The sequence below is a fragment of the Oncorhynchus mykiss genome, chromosome 16 (assembly GCF_057628025.1).
Source record: "Oncorhynchus mykiss isolate SJ-2025 chromosome 16, ASM5762802v1, whole genome shotgun sequence".
Lineage (NCBI taxonomy): Eukaryota > Metazoa > Chordata > Actinopteri > Salmoniformes > Salmonidae > Oncorhynchus > Oncorhynchus mykiss.
The window spans coordinates 44,420,318-44,443,158 of NC_143037.1; the positions used below are offsets into that span (position 1 = coordinate 44,420,318).

General features: G+C 45.3%; 2 protein-coding genes across 19 annotated transcripts in view; one reads left to right on the plus strand and one right to left on the minus strand.

The window, feature by feature from the left end:
• lima1a (LIM domain and actin binding 1a) overlaps window positions 1–13,163 on the plus strand; it is a 13,796-nt gene extending 633 nt beyond the window's left edge. Inside the window, exons 2-12 of one of the 14 annotated variants that reach the window (XM_090202830.1) lie at window positions 873–963; window positions 1,277–1,433; window positions 2,413–2,458; window positions 4,098–4,466; window positions 9,359–9,428; window positions 9,991–10,085; window positions 10,591–10,659; window positions 10,753–10,804; window positions 10,975–11,045; window positions 11,150–11,283; window positions 11,485–13,163. In XM_090202830.1, coding sequence (XP_090058956.1) covers window positions 1,312–1,433; window positions 2,413–2,458; window positions 4,098–4,466; window positions 9,359–9,428; window positions 9,991–10,085; window positions 10,591–10,659; window positions 10,753–10,804; window positions 10,975–11,045; window positions 11,150–11,283; window positions 11,485–12,601 — 2,145 coding nt within the window. In that variant the 5' untranslated portion in view covers window positions 873–963; window positions 1,277–1,311 and the 3' untranslated portion in view covers window positions 12,602–13,163. Of the gene's footprint in view, window positions 1–872; window positions 964–1,276; window positions 1,434–2,412; window positions 3,482–3,791; window positions 3,871–4,097; window positions 4,467–5,724; window positions 7,418–8,676; window positions 9,246–9,358; window positions 9,429–9,990; window positions 10,086–10,590; window positions 10,660–10,752; window positions 10,805–10,974; window positions 11,046–11,149; window positions 11,284–11,484 lie in introns of those variants that run through there. The other 13 variants (XM_090202831.1, XM_021565953.3, XM_021565951.3 and 10 more) reach the window with 13 other exon arrangements.
• Window positions 13,164–14,551: 1,388 nt separating this feature from the next.
• Window positions 14,552–22,841, minus strand: part of spryd3 (SPRY domain containing 3) — an 87,653-nt gene continuing 79,363 nt past the window's right edge. For all 5 annotated transcript variants that reach the window (XM_021565955.3, XM_090202842.1, XM_021565957.3 and 2 more), the window contains 3 exons: window positions 22,384–22,503; window positions 18,835–18,980; window positions 14,552–17,711 (listed from right to left, as the gene is read on the minus strand). In XM_021565955.3, the coding sequence (XP_021421630.1) occupies window positions 17,577–17,711; window positions 18,835–18,980; window positions 22,384–22,503 (401 nt within the window). In that variant the 3' untranslated portion in view covers window positions 14,552–17,576. The remainder of the gene's footprint in view (window positions 17,712–18,834; window positions 18,981–22,383; window positions 22,504–22,841) is intronic.

Here is a 22,841-nt window from a genome sequence, read left to right on the forward strand (position 1 = left end):
TTGATCAGTGGACAAAGAAATAGAGAAGTGTTAAAGGTCCAATGCAGCCATTTTTATCTAAATATCAAATAATTTATGGGTAATAATTAAGTACCTTACTGTGATTATTTTCAATTGAAATGGTCTAAAAGAAACAAATAACGTATTAGCAAATAATTTGTCTAGGACTGTCTGGAAGTGGTTTGAGTGGGAGGGGAAAACTGAAAACTAGCTGTTATTGGCAGAGAGGTTTGAAACGTTCTTTCTTATTGGTCTATTAACTAATTTACTGCCTGGTGATGTCACCAGGTAGGCCAAAACTCCATCCCACCAAAACAGGCTGAAATTTCAGGGTCTCTTTTCAAACAGCTCGTACACTAAAAGGGCATTAATGATAATTTTCACCATATTATTCCAACTTCAGAGTTTGGAAATATACTGTATCTAAAACACAGGAAACCATGTTTTTTTGACTGCACTGGGCCTTTAAGGCTTGCCTATATTCCAGAGCAGTATATTTGGATTAATGCCAACCTGCTAAATGGGGACTTCACTATTATTGTTATTCATAATAACAGTGGTGTATCTGCTGTTGGTGGATGTGTGCAAGGTGTCTCATTACCAAGGAAAAGTATAGTCTAGGTCTACCTGTCCTGTCTTACCATATCTGTTAAAAAAGGACATCTAAACCAATAGGCTAGTTTGACAGTACAGTACGTTAGCTCAGAACCCCAGAGGCTATTTCCTAACTAGAATCCTCAACATCCTCCACATTGGCTAATTGTTTTTTGTACAGTGAACCATGTGTAATTCTGAAATGACAGTTGAAATACTGTAGAACAGTAAGGCTGAGAGTGAATGCATGTAATCTGCTTGCCCTGGTTTCCTGACAGAAAGTCTGTGTGACGTCCCAGGAAACAAGTGGACACTTCACTGTCTCTGTATGACACTGAGAAAGATGACCAGGCAAGGCCTGTGTATGCAGTGAGTAGTAGCTTGGGGTCTTCAAGTTCATGAGTTCAGTGACTCAATGAGAGGCCTGAGTTGGATGAGTAGCTGCTGTGTGCTGGCTAGTGCCTTACTCCTTGCTTATTTATTCATCCACAGGAACCATGTGTCATTTTACACAATAGTGGCATACTGTCGCTCACTGCAGACTACTCATACCATAGACCTATGGCTTAGACACACCATACGCTGAGATACGAGGAGTATGATTGTCTAGGGTAGATTCTTATTTTTGTTCCGTTATTTGTGAGGTAAATGTAATATATTATATATTTTTCTTCCTATTCAGCCAGCTAGATCAGTCTTTTCCTGAGAACAACCGAGATGACCGTTGCTCCGTTCAGTCGCAGACAGTGGGCCTCCCAGTCCCTCAGAGTCACAGCTGCGGAATTGTCCATAGTCGGCACCAGAGGAAAGAACAATGCCATCGCTGAGCGCTTCTCGAAGTAAGTGGGGTACAATAGTATTACATCTATTTATAAATAACTCAAGATAGTTCATATGTGTCGTTTACAGTGGGAGCAAATTACGGATAGTGGGCAGAATAAACAAGAAGTCGGACCAAGCCATGCGCGAGCTAGATCCTATCTGCGCGTTGTAGAATGTATTTGCATATTTCTGTTAGGGTACGCCTCCTTTCTGAAATGTACAAACTCAATTGAACCTTGCACTCCTTCTAAAAAACGCAATTTAACCCCCAAAAACGTTGGCAAAGCGTCAAGTCTATAAAACGTAGGGCACCGTGTTCGTAACAGATTCTAGTTTTGGGAAAAGAAAGCTAAAAAAAAAAGAGCATAATGTCGGCCCAGTTTCACCTAGTTCCATTCTCTCCCACTACCGGACTTCCTCTCACTACCATTATGCTTCAGCTTTGTAGCCCCAGTCCGGTGTCTGGGTTACCCGTTCGGTCTGTGGTCATATCGCTCTCTTTCACCTTAACTGTTACTCACTTTCTCTTCTTACTTCTTATGTACAGACACCCAGTTGTATCTATTGCTCTCACTCTCTTCCTATACCCTCATACTTGTTCCAAGGTAGAAACGCAAATACTCACTTCAGTGTTAAGTATATCTTTCCCTCTCCTACTGACCACTGATAGCTTTTCCCATCCCAGTCCGTTCTGCTGCTTGGAACCATAGCATTAGATCACACACTCCCTCCCACTCTCTGTCCTCTCCGTGTCTGCTGAGCAATATTTTGAAACTGGATTTAATAGTGCCAGTCTGCTTGTGCTATCATGCCAACTCATTGTCATGGAGTAGGCAAGAGCACAAACAGATCTGGGACCAGGCTAGAGTTTTACTAGTTTGTCTAGCCAAATGTGGAAACAGCACTGGCTAAGCCATGATACAGCCAGAAATTTCTGAGATCCAATTGATCTGTTATGTAACCCTATCCTCACAACCCCCTCCATCTTCTTCCAAGGTACCAACTGGCTGCAGAGGAAGCCAACTTGGAGAGGAAGAAAGCTGTAAGTACCCAGTCAAGGTTAAAGAGACTAATATCTAACAAAGCTAGAGACATTGGGATGAACCTCAAATCAAATCAAATTTTGATTTGATTTGATGATTTGGGGTGAACCTATTTCTCTCTCAGGCCTAAACACGCACAGTCATGCCTGTCCACATATTGCACTTTACACTAGTAAAGCTTTAATCCGTCTTCAGAGACTTTTAATCTGAAGGTAGATAACCTCTGTTGCTCCCAGTACCTCGCATCACTTCCTCGCTTCTGTTACAGACCTGATCAATTAACACTGGGTGGTCACGCACTTGACAGGCATGAAGGACTACAATGTAATGCCAGATCCCACCTGGGCAATACAGACACACTTCCTGGAGGTCTGTTGGCTGGGCCCGGGAATGTCACCTGAGGGGATATAAACAGACAGCAGGGAATTTAGTTATTTTCATTAAGCTTTTTCAATCCCAGGTATGTGTCTGAGTCTGGAATAAGTCGACTGTCAGCTGTTGTATTGTGAGCAAGGCTTTCAAAGGCATTTAGTGGGATTTTTTGTTGTTGTTGCTACAATTATGTACATCGTCACTGTTAGCAGGAGAACTTAACATAAGAAAATCTGTTAGTCTTCACAGTTTGTGTGTGTGTGTGTGTGTGTGTGGGTGGCATGCTGCTGGTCTCTATCCTCAAATGGTTCATTTCTCCAAAAATGACAATTTCCTGCTCTCTCGTTTTTGGGATTTTCCCCTTCTTTCAATTGACCTTTTCTGTTTTTTTTCTCTCTCTTACTCATCCCCTTTCTTTTCTTTCTCTTTATCTCTTTCTATGTTCCCCCCTCTCACTTCCACTGTTACTCTATTTCTCTCCCTCCTTCCCTCTCTGTGTTTCTCTCACACTCTCTCCTGGCATAGAGGGGTGGGCAAGCTAGCTCCTTCATGCAGATCTTTTCTCAAAGCTCACATCTGGGAGAGCTTTTATCATTTCCACCCAACAGACACAGAGCCAACTAGATCTCCAGGTTACCGGGCTTTCCAAGGTTTTTACTATTTTTCTTTGACAAAAGGAGACAGACGGTAGTGAAGGGAAAACTATTAATTGTTAAGGTCCTTATTTCTCATTCATTTAAATGGCTGTGAAACTTTTAGCTCCACTTATCTTACTGTTATGGTTGTCTAAACAGAGGACAATGCGTCCGTTGTTTACTTGAAAGTAAGCATTGAAGCTTGTCTTAAAAACCCCTTAGAGTGTTCTCGTCATATGGTCCTAGTCATTTGATGAGCATGAGAAACTGTGTCGTCATAACCAGGTTGGGTTAACCAGGGAGAGGTCTGGTAGGAAGATGCTACTCAGGTTGAAAGCTAACGGTAGCTGTATTAGTAGCTATGGAAGAAATCGGAGACCAACTCGTCTCCTGAAACAATTGATGTGGGTGTAACACTGGTATCTGATCTGTATCCCCCCCTCTCATCCTGTAATTACTACCGCATATCATTCCTCAGCATTTCTCTTTTACACAACACATAACAAAAAAACTAATCCTGGTCTCTTAAGTATCTAAGTTATGGATTCAGCGAGTTGGGATGCTTCTGGAATGTGTCAGTGATTATGATCCGTTAGTCAGATGGACTGTCGGTCTTTACCCCCTCCTCCAGGCTGCGGAGCCGTCGCCACAGACTTTCCGCAGTTGCAGCCTGAGTGTGTTGAAGAAGCTTTGGGAGCAGCCTGTCCAGTCAGCCACACCTTGTGCCACGCTACCCCACACTCGCCGCTTACTCCCCTCAGATCCTAACGCCAAGCACCAGACCCAGGCCCAGCCACCTCTCTCACCAGACCCCAACACCAGTCCCACAGCCGCAGAGGACCAGGCAGGACCAGGTATGGAGAGGAGACGGCAGCAGAGAGACCGAGAGAGGCAGGAGGGAGGAGCAGCAGAAGTGCCTTGCATCCCCAGTGAGAAACCCGACATACCCCTCAACAACCTCAAGATGATGTTCGAGAAAGGAGAGAACCTTCAGAACAAAGTAAGTCCAAACTTACTGATTTACAAGCTACACGCCCCTAAATATTTTAATAGGATATATGTAATTTTTCTGTCATTTTCCACCACATAAATTATAAGAAATGAGAATGGCTAAACAGGAACAAAGCTGATGAACTACTGCAAAATGCATTGCTTGACAATTAACAATGGGTGTTAATTATTTTTATCAAAGTCGTTTGTTTCTTCAAATCTGTGGTTTCCACATGTATTTTGGAGAAACACTTGTATATTGGTCAAGTATTAGAAGTCCAGTGTGGTCATGTTGATTATGTGTTGTGAGGCCTTCTACTCTGTGACAGTGACAATCTACACACAATACCCCATAATAACAAAGTGAAAACAGGTTTTTAGAAATGCATGCACGTTTTTATATAAAACTGAAAACCCTTATTTACATAAGTATTCAGACCCTTTGCAACAAGACTCGATATTGAGCTCAGGTGCATCCTGTTTCCAATGATCCTCCTGATGTTTCTACAAGATCTGGGGAAGGGTACCAACACATTTCTGCAGCATCAAACTCTTTGGCCTGAGTGCCAAGCGTTACATCTTGAGTAAACCTGGCACCATCCCTACGTTGAAGCATGGTGGTGGCAGCATCATGCTGTGGAATTTTTTTTTTCAGCAGCAGAGACTGGGAGACTAGTCAGGATTGAGGGAAAGATGAATGGAGCAAAGTACAGAGAGATCCTTGATAAAAAAAAAACTGCTCCAGAGCGCTCAGGACCTCAGACTGGGGGTGAAGGTTCACTTTCCAACAGGATAACGACCCTAAGAACACAGCCAAGACAACGCAGGTGTGGCTTCGGGACAAGTCTCTGAATGTCCTTGAGCCAGAGCCCGGACTTGAACCCGATAAACATTTCTGGAGAGACCTGAAAATAGCCTTGCGTCAACGCTCCCCATCCAATCTGACAGAGCTTGAGAGGATCTGCAGAGAGGAATGGAAGAAACTCCCCAAATACAGGTGTGCCAAGCATGTAGCGTCATACCCAAGAAGAATTGAGGCGGTAATCGCTGCCAAAGGTGCTTCAACAAAGTACTGAGTAAAGGGTCTGAATACTTATGTAAATTATATTTACACCCCTCCACTAATTGGAGTAAACTAAGGGAAAACAACACTTAGGCTTCTGCTTCCAGCTTCTACGTACTATATAGATTTTACGAACATACCTAGTTGAATAAACAATGTATTTTACAAAAGTTATCTTTTGTTTGTTTTTAATCCCATCCTTCAGCTCCCCTCAACCCCTCCCATCTGTCTCTGAACACGATCCAGTTTTGGATTTCTAACTACCATTTCAAAAGTTCTGAACCTATATACATTTTATGGACACAGTATATTTTACCTTAGTTATCTTGTTTGGTTTTTTTTTTGTCTCACCCTTCAGCTCCACTAAAACCCTCCCATCTCTCTTTGAACATCATCCAGTTTGGATTTCTGTTTGCCATATATTTTTCAACTGTGCTGTGATTCACAAAAGCTCCGAACATTTCTATTCTCATCGTCTCTACAGATTGCAAACCAACGATAAACACCTTTGCTAAAAGTATTATATTATTGATCGATTGACTAGGACTTGTCAAATCACCCGGCAGTGACCGTGATGTGTTTGCTAAGGAAAGGCCCTGTGAATTGTAGAGTTTTTAAATATTTTTTTTTCTGAAGATGTAGCAGACAACAGGTCTGTGTGTCGTCAATGTTCCTGTTCCAGAAGTAAAGAATGTTGTGCTGTGTGTTCTCCAGGGGTCAGAGCCCTCCTGGGGTTAGTCATGCTGCCAGTCACATGCATCGCTCTGAGTGTTCTCATCTCACAGTACATTCCTACAGATGGGCTAGATATAAACATGCCCTTAGGCAGATAGGAGGGTAGGATGGGGGTTTCAAAACAAACTGTCCTCCTCCTCACACTCACTTTGGAGGTTAACAGCCATTTTGATAATAGAAAAGTGGGTAAACTCGTTTTAGAAGCAAAGGATCCTTTTTATTCTAGGCTAATAGTCTATATCTTGTTTATTTTCCCTGGCTTGTATGAAATATTAGGCGTTGGAAATGAAAGGCCAGACTTTCAATGGAACTTCCTTACGAGGTAGAGTCTTTGGTTGATTGTTGATCAAGATTCAGACCTTCATATTTTTTTTACTAAAGCTAGTTTACTAGTCGGTTTTTGAACATGGCCTGGACACCAGATCAGAGGATTGTTTTGTAGCGGCTTAATGAGTTGCCTCGCCACACCCCAGCTGGTTGAACCTTCCTTCCTTCCTTAAGCACATTAGCAGCTTTCTCTCTCCCAGCTGAAAGCCAGGAAGTGACCTGGGCTCTCCCCACACACCCCCACACCCTGGCCTCGACCCACACCTCCACGTCCAGCCTGGCTCCCTGCTCCTTGGCCTGTAGGCCTAGCCCCGCTCCCCGCTTCTCTTCCAGGGGCGGTGATGTCATGGGGCAGGCACGTGACTGCAGTAGAAATGAGCAAACTGAGCCTCCTCAGATAGCTCTTCCTCCCCGGGTCTTCTCTGATTTATCAAAGAAAAGGCCTTCTCTCCCCCTCCTCTCCCTGGAGGAGACGGGTCAATTAAGTGCCTCTCCCTCATGACCAACTTCACCCCCCCCTCCCTCTTTAGCCCCCCCCACTCCCCTCCATATGCCCCCATGAAGGCCTCCCCTCCCCTCTGCTCCTCTCTCTCTGTGTGACTGTGACGAGACAGAAAGGAAGGAGGCACCAGTCCAGTCGTGGTCCCTGCTCTGCTCTGTCAGGCAGCCCAGTCCAGTGGAGCCACAGTCTAATGAACACAATTGAGTTAGCTGCTGTTGATGTTCCAAACTCCTCCAGGACAGGTATGAGTGCTCCAGCGTAACAGTCTCCTCCTCTCCTCAACTCGTGCTTTGGTCTGCTTCTCCCTGTAGCTCCTTGCGTTGCTTTGCGAGAGGTAAATATGTCTTTTTTTAATTTTCTTTGTTTGGTCTCAAACCCCTCGACCTCGGACCTCCTTGAGCTCACTTTTTATCATTGCGGCTCTGAAACATAAAGCGGAGACTATCTGGGGTTTGCTTTCATTGCTTGTTGTTGGATTAGTATGTTTGTATTAGGTTATGGCGCATTGTGCTGTGAATTGAATCTTTTGATGGGAGGGCTAGCATATACACCGACTACACTATGGTTGATGAAAGTACTGATCTGTCAGTGAATAGGGCTTTTTAAGGACTTTGTTTTTGTCAATGGTGGTTTTGTGCTATATGTAGCCTAGCCTACAACTCACTGATTTGAATTGGCCTTTTTTCTTGTTATTGTTCTGGGGCCCAGGCAGCCAGCCGGCAGGCGGTAGGCTGTAGGGAGGAGCCTCAGTCTGTCTCCGGGGGTTTTAATTGTCAGTGGGATTAGTGTCAGAGCTCTTTGTCTGGGCCGCTGATCAGTTCCTCCCTATCGAAGCTCAGCTGCCTTCTGGCTGTTTGTTTGTTTACATCCTCCGCCTGCTCCCCCATATTGTTGAGGCACCACCCGTGACCACCGTCTGGAGAGGGGTTGAGAGGAGAGGGATCAGGCTGAAGAGTGGTCACGCTTGGGAAGGGGCCTCCGGCTGCGTTAGAGAGAGGTCTCTCGGCCTGGGGTCCGTCTGGGCCAGCTGGGGTCTGGCTTCCTCTGCCTGGCTCTGTCTGGAGTCTAGAGCCTAGATTAATCCACTCTGGAGGATGGAACAGCACACATCACCCCCTTCTGCGAATGCAAATCTAAAATCCAGACTGCCACGAATGCACAACTCTATAGACTTTCCCCCCGGAACAGCACTGCTCTGTCTCGTCCGTATTTTAGGATTTGATCCACCCTTTGCCTCCCCATCTCTCTCGGTCTGTCTGTGTATTATAAGGTTGTGCCCGGCGCAGTCCCAGCCGACCAGGGCTTTGTGGCACCCTGCTGCTCCTCTAATCTCTGATACCGATCACACCCGTGGCTTACAGACACACGCGGTACAGACGGATAGGAGGCAGGAGACCGGGCGCGTTCCAAATGGCACCCTATTCCCTACACAGAGCACTACTTTTGACCAGAGCCCTCTTTGCCCTGGTCAAAAGTAGTGCCCTATATTATAGGCAATACGTCAACATTTGGGGCTCAACCATAGGCTGTTCTGGCATTGAGCGGGTAGAGGCCAGGTGAAGCCAGGCTTAACTTGAGTCTCTGCTATTACAGGTGTGCCAAGAACAGCATGTCTTCTCCTCTCGGATTTTACCACTGACCTTTTGGCTCTACGAAATCCCTCTCTCACCGATGGCCTGATCACTGAAACGAGAGTTGAAAAGTAAGCAGCCACTCGGTCTCGTCTTCAGCTGTGTTCAGAATGCGCCGTGCTGTGTGTCAGGCAGGAGGGTGACTGGTGAGTCTCCTGGCGGGTGCTGGTGTTGACTGGGGATGTGGGACTGTGGACAGGAAGACAGACTGGGGTGTCCGTCTCGCCTTTTCTCCCTAAGGTTCTAGCTCACAAGGGGATTAGAGTAGAGGGCTGGGCTGAGCACGAGAGGCAGACAGCTGGGACGGAGGCTGGACAACAAGCCAGGCTGATACTGCAGCTGACTCCCTGACAGGCTGCCACACCACCTCCTCGCCTCTCTCACCTATTTCCTTCTCATCTCTCCGCACCACTCTTCTCACTGTCAGAGCACTGGGCTCAGAGCTGTCTGATGGATGGCCCTGGTTCTCCCCTGCCTTAAATTTTGTTTCAGCGACGTGAGCATCATATGGTTCTGTATGCAAAGCACGAGGCAAGTGCTGCTGGCCTTATTCCGTATGTTCAGAGCCTGCTCAATCTACAATGTAAAGGCTACCCTAATGGAATATACCGTCCTGATAGCGTGGCTTGGTTCTGTGTTTCCAGGTGTCCAGAGAGCCTGTGAGGATTGGAGGGACCGGAGGCATCACTGACAACATGGATCAGCTACTTGGAGGTACTATAACGCTGACAGAGCACTCTCTCGCTCACTCACTCAGACACCAGAGTTAAAAGCAAATGTACTGTTCTCCACGAGGATGCACATATTGTTTCACTAGGCTAGAGAGGCGTACAGACAGACTAAGCATACATAAGTTGTCCAGACTACCTCTTTCCTGTAAATGTACTGGGTCAGTGACTGTAGATGGCGCCATCCTAAAGTGCCGTGATCAGCAGAATGTCTGATTACAGGAAGAATGATAGTTACGGGAAGAGGGCTTTCCCCTTCTATTCCCCCTGTGACCCAGTGTTCCCGTCGCAGCCTGACAAACACCATGGGTATGTCCCAAATAGCATCCTATTCACTATATAGTGCACTGCTGTTGACCAAAGCCCATAGGTTCTGGTAAAAAAATAAAAAAAATAAAAGAGTACATTATATAGGGAATAGGGTGCCACTTGGGACGCATCCCATGACCCAGACAGTCTGCATTGTGCTGAATGGATTGCCTGTACTGTCTTCTCCATAGCTTATGAGAGGTGTGTGTGTAACCTGTGCTCTCTGTCGGGTCTCCTAGATTCAGGGAGCATAGAGTCCATGCCCCTGAGGGACAGGATGGCCATGTACCAGGCTGCTGTGTCTAAAACAGAGGTGTTATCCTCCTCAGTCAGCGTGAGTACCTGTCCTTTACTCTGCTTCACTGCCTGCCTGCCATGGAAGATCATGTAAGAAGTCCATGGTTCTTAAACCTGACGGAACTTGACTAGCCCCGTAAGGTATAACGATCCTGAAGTCGTGCGAGCTTACATTCTGTTCCGAGAAACGAGAGTGCAGCGGTGGTCTTGGATCAGGCTGGAACTTGACCCCAAAGTGAGAACTTCAGGCCCATCCCGGCCAGAAGCTGTCAGTTACGGGTTACTTTTATTTTATTTATTAATTTAACCAGGCAAATCAGTTAACAAATTCTTATTTACAATGACGGCCTACCCCGGCCTAACTCTAAAGACGCTGGGCCAATTGTGCGCCGCCCTATGGGACTCCCAATCACGTGATTGATACAACCTGGAATCAAACCAGGGTGTGTAGTGACGCCTCTAGCACTGAGATGCAGTGCCTTAGACCGCAGCGCCACTTATCCCAACTCTAAAACATGTCCCTGTTTTTCTCTCTCTGACAGAGTGATCAGCTGGACTCTGACCTCTGCAGCAAACAGAAGGAAAATGTACCCCCAGGCAGTGTGGACACGGTGAGGGATTGTGTTCTCGTGTGTGTGTGTGTGTGTGTGTGTGAGAGTGAGTGAGAAACACCTCTAAATCACCACCTCTCCCTCTCCTCTCAGGGTCCGGACTCAGAGCCCAACAGTAGGAAAGCATCTTCCACAGAGAGCAATGGTAACTGATTTGGTGCTCCACTGCATTTCACCAGATCTACAGTATATTCTTGTCTGTCATTATTTATGTCTCCTCTATAGGTTTCAGCTCGTGAACCTTAGGTTAGTATTTTCACAACAGCTCCCCCTGGTGTCCAATGTGTGCCATTACTGATTTTAGTCTCATCACAGCAGGCTCCAGTACCGGCACCTTCTCTGCATCCCCGACTCAGAAGGACCAAGCTCAGCCCAAGACCTCCAGGGTGAATTCAACAGTCCCTTTTCTGTATTTGTCTCAGAGCAATTGCCAAACCAACCATTCACTGTCCCAACGTGCCTTGAATGCCTCTATTTTGTGCATGTACAGAGCTTCTGCTTGCCTGCACGGGAGAGTTGTGTGTCATGTCAGAAGACGGTCTACCCTTTAGAGCGTCTGGTAGCTAACCAAAAGGTCTACCACAACACCTGTTTCAGATGCTCCCACTGCAACACCAAACTCAGGTGACGGGATAGGATGGGACAGACACCATGGAGCAAGGAATTGTTTATTTGTTAAAACATCTGTTAATCTCACTATTAGTGGAATTGATATTGTCTTTAGGTCCACAGTGTCGTTTCTCTTGAGTTAAGGATCAGGGTTTATGCGGCAAGATTAGGAAAAAATATTTCAATATGTTGTCTTTGTCTCCCTCTGCTGGCCAGCCTGGGGACCTACGCCTCTCTGCACAGCCACGTCTACTGCAAGCCTCACTTCTGCCAGCTGTTCAAGGCCAAGGGCAACTACGACGAGGGCTTCGGCCTGCGCCCTCACAAGGAGCTGTGGGAGACCAAAGGAGAGAGTGGGGCTGGGGAGGAACCCAGGACAGAGCTGACTACCAAGGCCACCTCCTTTTCCAAAGACAAGCTGAAGAAGTGCGCCTCTACTGGCACGCTGTTGATCAGCCCAGCAGTAGAGGAGTCTCCACTGGCCAAGGTCAACGTGGTGACGGCCTCCCTGGAGACCCGCGCCCAGAGCTCAGCAGAGAAGGACAAGCCAGTGGAAACACGTCGGCTGAAGATCTCCTGGCCCCCCCGCACTGAAGGAGACGGAGAGGGGAGTAACATTGGGGACAGTCCCACCTCAGACGGGAGCTCCGCTGGGAAACAATCCCGTGCTAAGTGGCCCCCAGAGGATGACTCAGCCTCCACCGACCAGAGCCCAGAGCCCACCGTACGCTCAACCCTCTGCAGGAGCGCCTCCCTCAAGGAGCGTAGCCGACCCTTCTCATTGGCCATGGCCTCCCATGCTCCCGCTGCCAGTCAGACAGCCAATCCTGAGCCACTGGAGAGGAGAAGCTCATTCGAGGACAGGGAGCCTGAACTGGCCTGTAGCCCTGAGGAACAAGGCATGGAGGACAAGGAACAACCAAACAGCTTGTCACCCGACTACCACACGCCTTCTGACGACAGCTACGTGGACATCCACACCAGCTCTGAGGACGAGGGGATGGAAGGGAGAGTCGCACGTCTGAAAGACCACCACGAATTACTAGAAGCAAACCATGAACAGGGAGCAAAGAATGACGGGGAGGAAGAGGAAAAGCTGGAGGGAGAAGAAGAGGGAGCAGGAAAAGAGGGGGAAGGGTTACCTTCTCAAAACTGCCAGACTGCCTCGTCAGAGATTGCCGCGCCCCCCTCGTCTCTGGAGACTGAGCCGAGGTCCAAGACCAACCGCACGTCTCAGGATGTGGGCTTCTGGAACGGCGAGGAGGCCGTATCTGTAGAGGAGATGATTAAGAGGAACCGCTACTATGAGGAAGATGAGGACGAGGAGGACTGAAAGAGACTGGACTGGATCAGCCATTATCACCACACTGACTGTTAACTTCCTCCCCTCTCATCATTTCCCTGTTACTAAGGAACAGTGTCTGGCTGCGTTTGGTGCCATGTCAGGTGTTTTACTCTCTCTGAGCTCTATTTGTGCCTCTGAACGATCACCTCAATTGGAGTGATCAAGTCCTCAGAATATCTACATTGTTAGTTTTCCATAATATAGATTTATTGAAGCACAGATCAGTCTTATGTTTGTGTATCATTCAACGCTAATTTTAAGATATTCCATGATCTGAAACTACCTATTGTGGTCATTTATTTCTGTCCATTCTACCTTAAGTCTGGATTGATGGCACAGTAAAAAACAAACGAATGCTGATGATACCAACTGAACACAGTGAATGAGACATACGAGTCTGTATTTAGGAGAGTCCGATGAATGTTTTTAAGGTGGATTGTTTGATCAGAACCGCAGGAGAGCTCAGCTGAAAGGACAGGATCGGTTTTCACCATATTCATTCTGCTTGTTGTCATTGTTTGTATGAATTAAAAAAAGGATGCACACAAAATATTCTGTGACCTCTAGTCTCATTCTAGTTTGGACACCGACTCATTCAAGGGTTTTTCTTTATTTTGACTTCACTACATTGTAGATTAGGAGACAAACTATGAAATCACACGTATGGAATTATGTAATAACCCCAAAAAATTTCAACAAATCAAAATATATTTTATATTTCAGAGTCTTCAAAGTAGCCACCCATTAACTTTAGGACAGCTTTGCACACTCTTGGCCTTCTCTCAAACAGCTTCACTTGGAATGCTTTTCCAACAGTCTTGAAGGAGTTCCCACATGCTGAGCACTTGCAGGCTGCTTTTCCTTTACTCTGCGGTCCAACTCATCCCAAACCATCTCAATTGGGTTGAGGTCGAGTGATAGCGGAGGCCAGGTCATGATGCATCCCTCTCCTTTTTGGTCAAATAGCCCTTACACAGCCTGGAGGTGTGTTGGGTCATTGTTCTGTGGAAAAACAAATGAGAGTCCCACTAAGCACAGACCAGATGGGATGGTGTATTGCTGCAGAATGCTGTGGTAGCCATGCTGCTTAAGTGTGCATTGAATTCTAAATAAATCAGTGTCACCAGCAAAGCACCTCCTCCATGCTTCACGTGGGAACCACACGTGCGGAGATCATCCGTTGACCTACTCTGCGTCTCAAGGACAGATTTCTACCAGTCTAATGTCCATTGCTCGTGTTTCTTGGCCCAAGCAAGTCTCTTCTTCTGATTGGTGTCCTTTAATAGTGGTTTCTTTGCAGAAATTCGACCTTGAAGGCCTGATTCACGCAGTCTCCTCTGAACAGTTGATGTTGAGATGCGTCTGTTACTTGAACTCATTTACTTGGGCTGCAATTTGAGGATGGTAACTGATGAACTTATCCTCTGCAGCAGAGGTAACTCTGGGTCTTCCATTCCTGTGGCGGTCCTCATGAGAGCCAGTTTCATCATAGCGCTTGATGGTTTTTGCAACTGCACTTGAACTGTCATTTCTCTTTGCTTATTTGTTCTGTTCTTGCCATAATATGGACTTGTTTTTTTTTTACCAAATAGGGCTATCTTCTTCCACAAATTAACTTTTATCAAGGCACACCTGTTAATTGAAATGCATTCCAGATGACTGCCTCATGAAGCTGGTTGAGAGAATGCCAATAGTGTTCAAAGCTGCCATCAAGGCAAAGAGTGGCTACTTTGAAGAACCTCAAATATAAAATATATTTTGATTTGTTTAACATTTTTTTGGTTATTACATGATTTTTGCATATATGTGTTATTTCATAGTTTAAGTCTTTATTCTTCAATGTAGAAAATAGTGGAAATAAAGAAAAACCCTGGAATGAGTAGGTGTCAACTTTTGACTGGTACTGTATATCAAACAATGAAAGTCAAACAATTGTAGTATGGAAATAACTACCTTTTAATGCATATATTAATTAGTAAGACAGCCTTCCTGGAAGTAGGCAAGGTGCTAACATTTACATTGAGATCATGGTTGCCAAATTCTGATAATTTCCCCAAAATTCCCAGGTTTCCCATCAATCCTGTCTGGAAGGTTCAGGAGGGAATACGCAGGAAATCCAGAATCCTCCAACCACGATTTCTGGAAAAGTTACAATTTTGCAACCCTAATTGAGATACAAGTACAGCCTTCTTTCTCGTGCTTGTATGTCATCTATGAATAAGCATGTCTATGGTCTTCATGATGCCTGAACCGTAACTACAGAGGTGCTGCTGTGTGGGATTGTGTCAATATCAAGGGAATGAGGCACGTCCAGGTGACAGACAATGTCCAAAATGGCACCCTATTTATTCCCTTTATAGTGCACTACTTTTGACCAGGGACTATAGTGCTCTGGTCGAAAATAGTGCGCTATAAAAGGGAATACGGTGCCATTTGGGATGCACACAGAAACATCTCATGGCGAGTTAAATCATACAAATAGAAATGCAATATTTGGCGGATTGATCCGAATCCTTAAACATTTGGCATAGATCGGAACAAGTCTCTTAAACCTTATGAACAAATGACAAGCGCTCCGTCTCTTCCTCTGTATACATTTAGACAGACTCAGTCCCAAATGGCACCCTATTCCCTACATAGCGCACTACTTTTGACCAGTGGGCCCTGGTAAAAAATAAATACATTGTGCACTATGTAGGGAATAGGGTGCCATTTGGGACCACAAACAAAACATTCCTCTCAGATTGGACTGAACAGGATGCTGATCGCACTCTGCTGGTTCTACTGTGTACTACAGACACCACCCGACTCAACCATTTCTAACGTGCTTGTGACAAAAGTATACTGTTGCAGAAGACATTGTCGACATATTGATGATCTCGTGTGCAGTTGATCTATTATCCTCAACCAAAATATTTTCATGAAAAATGAATCGGAACATATAATTAGGCAAAAAGTAACCGCTTGTAAATTACACTGGGAGTGGATAGAGTACACTTAAAAAGTGCTTGGGATTTTTAACTAAACCCTCACCACCCATCCCCCCTATTACAAAACACCAACAGTCTCTCTACCACGTCTTCAGTTATAGAATTCCATGTAGAGAGAAATCTAGGAAAATATATAGGAGATTATGAATCTATACAGTCAAACATATATGACATAGAATATATACATACACTGCATGGTCAAAAGTATATGGACACCTGCTCGTCAAACACCTCATTCTAAAATCATTGGCATTAATATGGAGTTGGTCCCCCCTTTGTTGCTACAACGGCCTCCACTCTTCTGGAAACTTTGCTGAGGGGACTTGCTTCCATTCAGCCACAAGAGCATTAGTGAGGTCGGGTACTGATGTTGTGCAATTAGGCCTGGCTCGCAGTATGCGTTCCAATTCATCCCAAAGGCGTTCGATGGGATTGAGGTCAGGGCTCTGTGCAGGCCAGTCAAGTTCTTCCACACAGATCTCAACAAACCATTTCTGTATGGACCTTGCTTTGTGCATGGGGGTATTGTCATGCTGAAACAGGAAAGGGCCTTCCCCAAACTGTTGCCACAAAGTTGGAAGCAGGCTCAATTGTGTGCTCGATTGTATACACCTGTCAGCAACGGTTCTGGCTGAAATAGTCAAATCCACTCATTTCAACGGCTGTCCATATACTTTTGTCCACATACCATGTTGTGTATATTCACACATTAACATAATTTCCAGTCTTTGATAAGGGGTTACTTGATACCAGGATGCCATCCATGTGATATGGAGAATATCGTTTTTACTCCCAACTAGCACAGCTCAAGCCTGGTCCCAAATCTGTGTTTGGCATGACAATGACCATAAGAGTTGGCTATAAAGCACTAACAGATCTGGGGCCTATCAAGCTCAGCTCAGCTCCAGGAGGCAGGTTAGTGAGCACTCACAGGAGGGTACTACTCACTCAATCACACACAGAATCTACCGGCGTCCCAAATGTCACCCTATTCCCTATGTAGTGCATAATTTTTTGTCCATGGCAAATAGGGCACTAGTCAAAAGTAGTGCACTATATTAGGGATAGAGTGCCATTTGGGAAGCAACTTTCAGTGCTCACAGGAGAGCACTACTCACTCACTAGTGCCTATAACATGAACTGCCAGCAGGCTCTCGGACTCTGTTGGACATGCATTGCTATGTTTGGGGCCATGACAAATGAAATCAACAAAGTGTGCCAGTAGACCTCATGAGAGACATTTTAGGGGCTCCACTGTTTCAGAGCCCAGGACCAGGCAGGGCTGACTATTTGCTTTGACAGGGGGAAAAAAATGTGGCTTGATGCAAAATGATAAAACAACAAATTGCACAGAATTATTCAACAACTCGGTCTCAGGCTAAGCCTTTAGTTTAGCCACAGTGAGTCCTGATGGTAGTTTAGCCACAGTGAATCCTGATGGTAGTGTTGCCACAGTGAATCCTGATGGTATTGTTGCCACAGTCAGTCCTGATGGTAGTTTTAGGAGTCGCTGGCTCGAATACCCGAGACAACAATGTGAAAAAAAAAAAATCTATGTTCCCTTGAGCAAGGCACTTCACCCTAATTTGCCAAACTACTATTGCTGACGCTGTAAAACAACACATTTCACTGCATCAGTGTATATATATATATTTTTGCCACAGTGAGTCCTGATGGTTGTGACTAAGGCTGGGATTCTATTCAAGTTGTGTTACAGGGTAGCACCCTATACAGCCCACAATATGCCTTTTAACAGCATTTTCCCAGACATTTGCAGAGATCAAATAAATGGTAAACGCTCAAGCATAAAATACCTTTAAAAGTCAGTTATAGAACGCCATGGAATGAATCCCTGCCCTAGTTTCACTACGCTGATCCCCAGTAAGGCTTGATGTGGTCATTGGTCAGGCGATGACAGGGTGCAGTGTTCGGTTTCTGGACTCATCCACTAAGAGGATGCAGGCTGGTCAGGTTCATCCACTGAGGGGGTGCAGGTCTACCTTGACCTTTTCTCCGCTGCTCAGCATCCCCACGGTGGGGTAGAACCCCCCTGGGGGCACCACCACCTCACGGCGACCCATCAGCTTCCCGTTCCGTGTGAAGAACACCTGCCACACAGCCACAGGGGGGCGCCAAAAAGACACAGATTCACCACTGTTTACATTCACATTTGAGTAATTCAGCAGACCCTCTTTTCCACAAAGACTTAGGTCAGGATTCAATCAGAGGAGCATTGTGGACTACAGGCAATGCACCTTTTTAAGGCAATTTCACGGTACTCGCGGAGATTGCTGCGGATGTCGGCTCAAGCGTAAATTGCCTTTAAAAGTCAAGTTCAATGTGATTGGCTAAAACGAGCCTTTGATTGAATCCCGGCCTTCAACTGAGGTAGGCAAAACCACCACATCATAAATGAAGAACACCTGCATAGCCACAACGGGACGCCCGAATACATTCCCTACAGTTACTGACACTCACTCACTCAAATCACACATCAAATATTTACCCCATCATTCTAAAAGCAGCTCTTTATATGAAGGCCTGTAGAGTTTCTTGTCTTTGATGAATGGTGTTTAAGAAATGGCAGAGCTGCCATTTTGTCAATATCGCTTTTCTCATGTAGCTGTGAAATTACTACAGCCTTAGTGACTCCAGTGTGTGTGTGTGTGTGTATGTGTGTGTGAGAGAGAGAGAGAGGTGCAGTACGTGCAGTGTGGTTCCAGAGTGTTCTGTAATGTCAAAGCAGGCTTTGTTGGTAATGTGTCCCCACTGAATAAATATGAACAAATCCCTGGATTACAGCTTGGCCAATTCTATTCTCACTCTCTAAGGTTGCAACAGCAGCACAGATGGCACCCTATTTCCTACATAGTGCACAACTTTTTTTTTAAAACCAGATCCCTGGTCAAAAGTAGTGCACTATGTGTGGAATAGGGTGCCATCTGGGACACAGCCTACAGTCTTGCTGACCCCTCGTTGCACAATGCAGCAGTGAGACTACGGTCAAGGCCTGGCAGCCATATGAGACATATGATCTCTGTAAAGAATGCTGCTTCACCATTCCAGCAGCTACAGTCAATCAAAATAACAACAAACAAACCCGATCAAACCACAACGCAGATTCAGTTCATGAATTTACGTCAAAGGATTTGCATGTGAGAAGGTAAGTGACACAAGTGACTGAGTCTAGAGTATTGTGTTGTGTGTTTGTGCCCAATGACATGTGCTCACCATGACCTTCCTGCCGTCATGCTCCTGGTCCAGTTCGCCCCCCTCTTCCTCCTCCTCCTCCTCATCATTCAGGTACAGAATGTTCTGGATGCGCCCCTCGCCCTGCCTTGGCAGCACCTCCAACGGGTCCCACTCATCTATGTCATCTGAGGACAAAAAACAAAAAGGGGCAAATCTTAACTTTCATTATTTCCATCAGGGACAACTTTCACTAGGGACACCCCACATTCTGATTTTTTATCATTGCACTGTGATACAAAAACACGGCGCTGGTGTGCTTTAGGACCATGCATTCGCCTCGGAGCTGTCAAGTAGGCTGTTTTCTGGTTTCAGTCGGCTAGATTTAGGACCTGACAGACACCACAGAACAGAGTGTGCAGACCGGCTGTGTGAAGGCAAAGCTTCTGAACCGCTGCAGTGTAGGACCATTATGCGAGAGATGGACAGAGCCAGCTGCTGTCTGTGTTGCACTTTTTTTCTGAGTTTGAAAAGCAAGCAGAGCCAAAACTGGCTACTCTTTAGTTGACTAATCTAGCTGGCAACGGCCACTGCTGTTTGACAGAAGAAAAAACAAATATTCCCAATGCTGAGCTAGAAGTGTAACTGACATGTTACGTTAGCTAATGTTTCATCCCCTCTGGACTTAAGTTAATGAACTACTAGCAGGTAGTTAGCTAGCTAATACAGACAGTTCAGCTCTAGCTAGTCTCTAGCTATCTGTCAGGTAGCGGTATCTAACAGCTGTTGTGTGTATGGAAATGTTTTGTAGCCTCTGTTTTGTCCCATTTCAACAGAAGTAAATTTGATGATTTACCATTCGCTAGAGCTAGCCAAAATTTGGCTAACATTAGCTATAATTTTTGCCTCAATCACACTAGATCTAAATCAAATGATGAAACCAGCAGCCAAACGATTGAAGACCGATATTCTGACATTTCTTCAGCGCAATTTGAGTTATTAGTCAGTGTAGCAATTTAACGTTATCTGTCAGTTTACATAGCAAACTCCCTACTTATCACACTGACACAGTATGAACAGCTCTACAGGCTTCACTGTCATGATGCACAGTCAGTACACAACACTATTGTCATCATGTCTTAGCAGGATCAGATGGTGACAGGCCAGGTGAATTTTACAGTAAGTTACAACAATCAGTGAATGGATACAAAGTTTCATCTTGAGTTGATGGTGATAGGGGGTCTCATCAGGGTCAGACGGTGACAGGGGGTCTCATCAGGGTCAGACGGTGACAGGGGGTCTCATCAGGGTCAGATGGTGACAGGGGGTCTCATCAGGGTCAGATGGTGACAGGGGGTCTCATCAAGATCAGGATCAGATGGTGACAGGGGTCTCATCAGGGTCAGACAGCCAGGGAAGACCAGTCTGTCATCTTTTGCAGATACACTTTATTTTCTCTGTGCAAACACTGGACAAGCAAGAAGCTTCAAAGATGTAGACTATTTTAACGCCGTCGGACAAACCTCTAAAGTTGATTTCCAAACTGTATCAAGGGTTGAACGAGGTTCTCTCGATGACACAAAACATGTCAAACAAAAATGTGAGGAAGACCCGGGAGACGCTATTGATGATGAATGGACACATGTTAGAATGCCCAGTCATGTTCATATCATCTCAGACATAAATGACTGCAGTTTAAGACCATCCATAGAACATTCTATATGCCAGTGAAACTGAATATCATGCACTCAGAAATGTCATTCGTCCGCTGGAGGCGTAAAACACAACAGGGGACATATGTGCAAATGTTATGGTCTTGTGAAGTCTGGCTGAATTCTGGTAAAGTAGTATGTTCTTTTATCTCAGCATGTCTACAGATTCTCAGCTCACCCTGTTTTTGTTTGATTGGAAATGATGATACTGGAGACTGTTATTAGAAGAAACTGTGTAACCTAGCATTTATAGTGGCTAAGAACTGCATTGCCATTCATTGGAAGGTTGGTTATCCTCCCACAATGGATGGAAGAAATGTCAAGTTATGTATCAGTAGATTTGATTTATTCCCAGATTAAGGGCATAGTGTGCAACTTTCATAAGGTCTGGATGCCTTATATGGAATACTGTACGACAAAAGGAGTCTGTATTGAAAACATGCCCACGTCAGTAGAGATACCTATTTAGGCCATCCCTAGCTGCTGGGCTGCTCAGTCTTGACCCTGGGGTTCTGTTGGACTGTTGTTCGTCACTCTGGTCTTGGCCTAACACACCGGAAACCAATAATGAATGTTTCACTAAGATCCTAAAGCTGAGTGGGGTGTGTTGGGTTGGGGCGCTACAAGGCCGTGGACCCCTCGGGGCAGGACTGGGTGACAGGTGTAGGTGTGTTTTTATTAAAGCTTTTGTTTTTCAAACCTTTCCCTTGAGACAAAAAAAGAAAAGGAAAAAAAAGATGGGAAGGCAGTTGTGCTGGGGAGAGTTGAGGTATTGACTCGACTGGTGGGGGTCGGGCAGGCGGATCGGGCTGGCTGAAATTTGATAGAGGACGTCTCAATAAAGACAATCGAAAGAATTGATACTTTATTTGTAAGAGTTGTTCATTTGTTAGGTTATTGGTTAAAGGTGAAACACAATATTGATTATTGAATGATCATGGATCTAGTTCAGTCTTACCAATCACTTAAAACAATATTTAATAATGATCTCTTAGCTTGACTGGGGGCATTTTTGCTTACTTTTTGTTGTTCTAAACAGAGACGGCTAGAAGGGCCATGGGTCATATTAGATTGTGTAGAATTGCAGGAAATGAGCTTTAGATGCCCCAAAAAAATGGGAGAAACCCCCCCCGTCAAGTTATGTACCCTCCACTTCTAAAGTTGTGCCCCTGATATCCATTGAAATTTCCATCAATGACTAAGTGAAAATTGGGCGGAAGTGAAGATTTGCCCCCCCGACAGCTGAATCATCCAACATTCACTCTCAACTCAGGCAAGTGTCACTACTTCCTCATTATTCTACAACACATCTGTAGGTTGCAGGGAGGAACGGTCATGTCATTAATGGGAACAGGTGACATTGAAAACTCATCTAAAGGGATTCTCCAGTACTTTTGTAGACTTTTTAGCCAGTAGTTCTGAAAGTAGCCCTCACGAGCAAAAAGTGTTTACATCACATATGTGCAGAAAACTGTATGTGCACAACTGCCATTTGTTTCGCTTTCTCTCTCACTCCGCTGTGTGTGCATCTTGCTAGCTGTCAGTCATCCGGCGAGGGGCCGAAGCTCATTGGTTGAACTCGAATTGCAAGGGGGCTGGCCCACTTGGGGAAAAATGAAGGGGCAATGGCAAAGCTTCCAGAAAAACAGTTGCTTTCAAACTAGGAATTTCATCAGACAGTAATTCTCCTCATAGATTATGCATGTATGAACTACACACTGACACGTCCAGCCCAAAGCGGGAGGTTGAAATAAAAATACTAGTCAGTCACCAAAGTTCCGGAGCATGTCTTTAACGTCCGCTACTATAAACAAATTGCCATTCGGGAACAATAAAGATACATTGAACTGAAAATGTGGCCCCATCTTATTGTCCTTACCTTCACCATCCAATATGTAGTCCCGTGGGAACATGATGCCACAGCCCATGATGTCACCCTCGATACAGCGAGGACCAAACGGCTCCCCAACCCCACTACCATGGAAGATCTTCCCGTCATCTGAGAAAGAGCGGGAGAGAAAGACAGAGGGAGAGATTGAGAATGAGAGAGAGAGAGGCACAGAAAGAGAAAGAGAGAGAGGGGGAGACATCTCGTCACTGTGTGAGGACTGTTGATGTAAAAAAAAGGGCCAAATGGGATTTATTTGTTTATTGATAGCTAGATAATCCTACTGTATTATGCTACAATATTTTTGAACTTTCAAGAAGAGGGCAACATTCGCAAAAAACAACGTGTTACTGGAAACACCTCCAGTGGGATTTCACATAAAACTATTTTTAGGATGTCCATAAGAAAGCAAGGATCATCTAGGTAAACAGCTAGGTAAACAGCTAGGT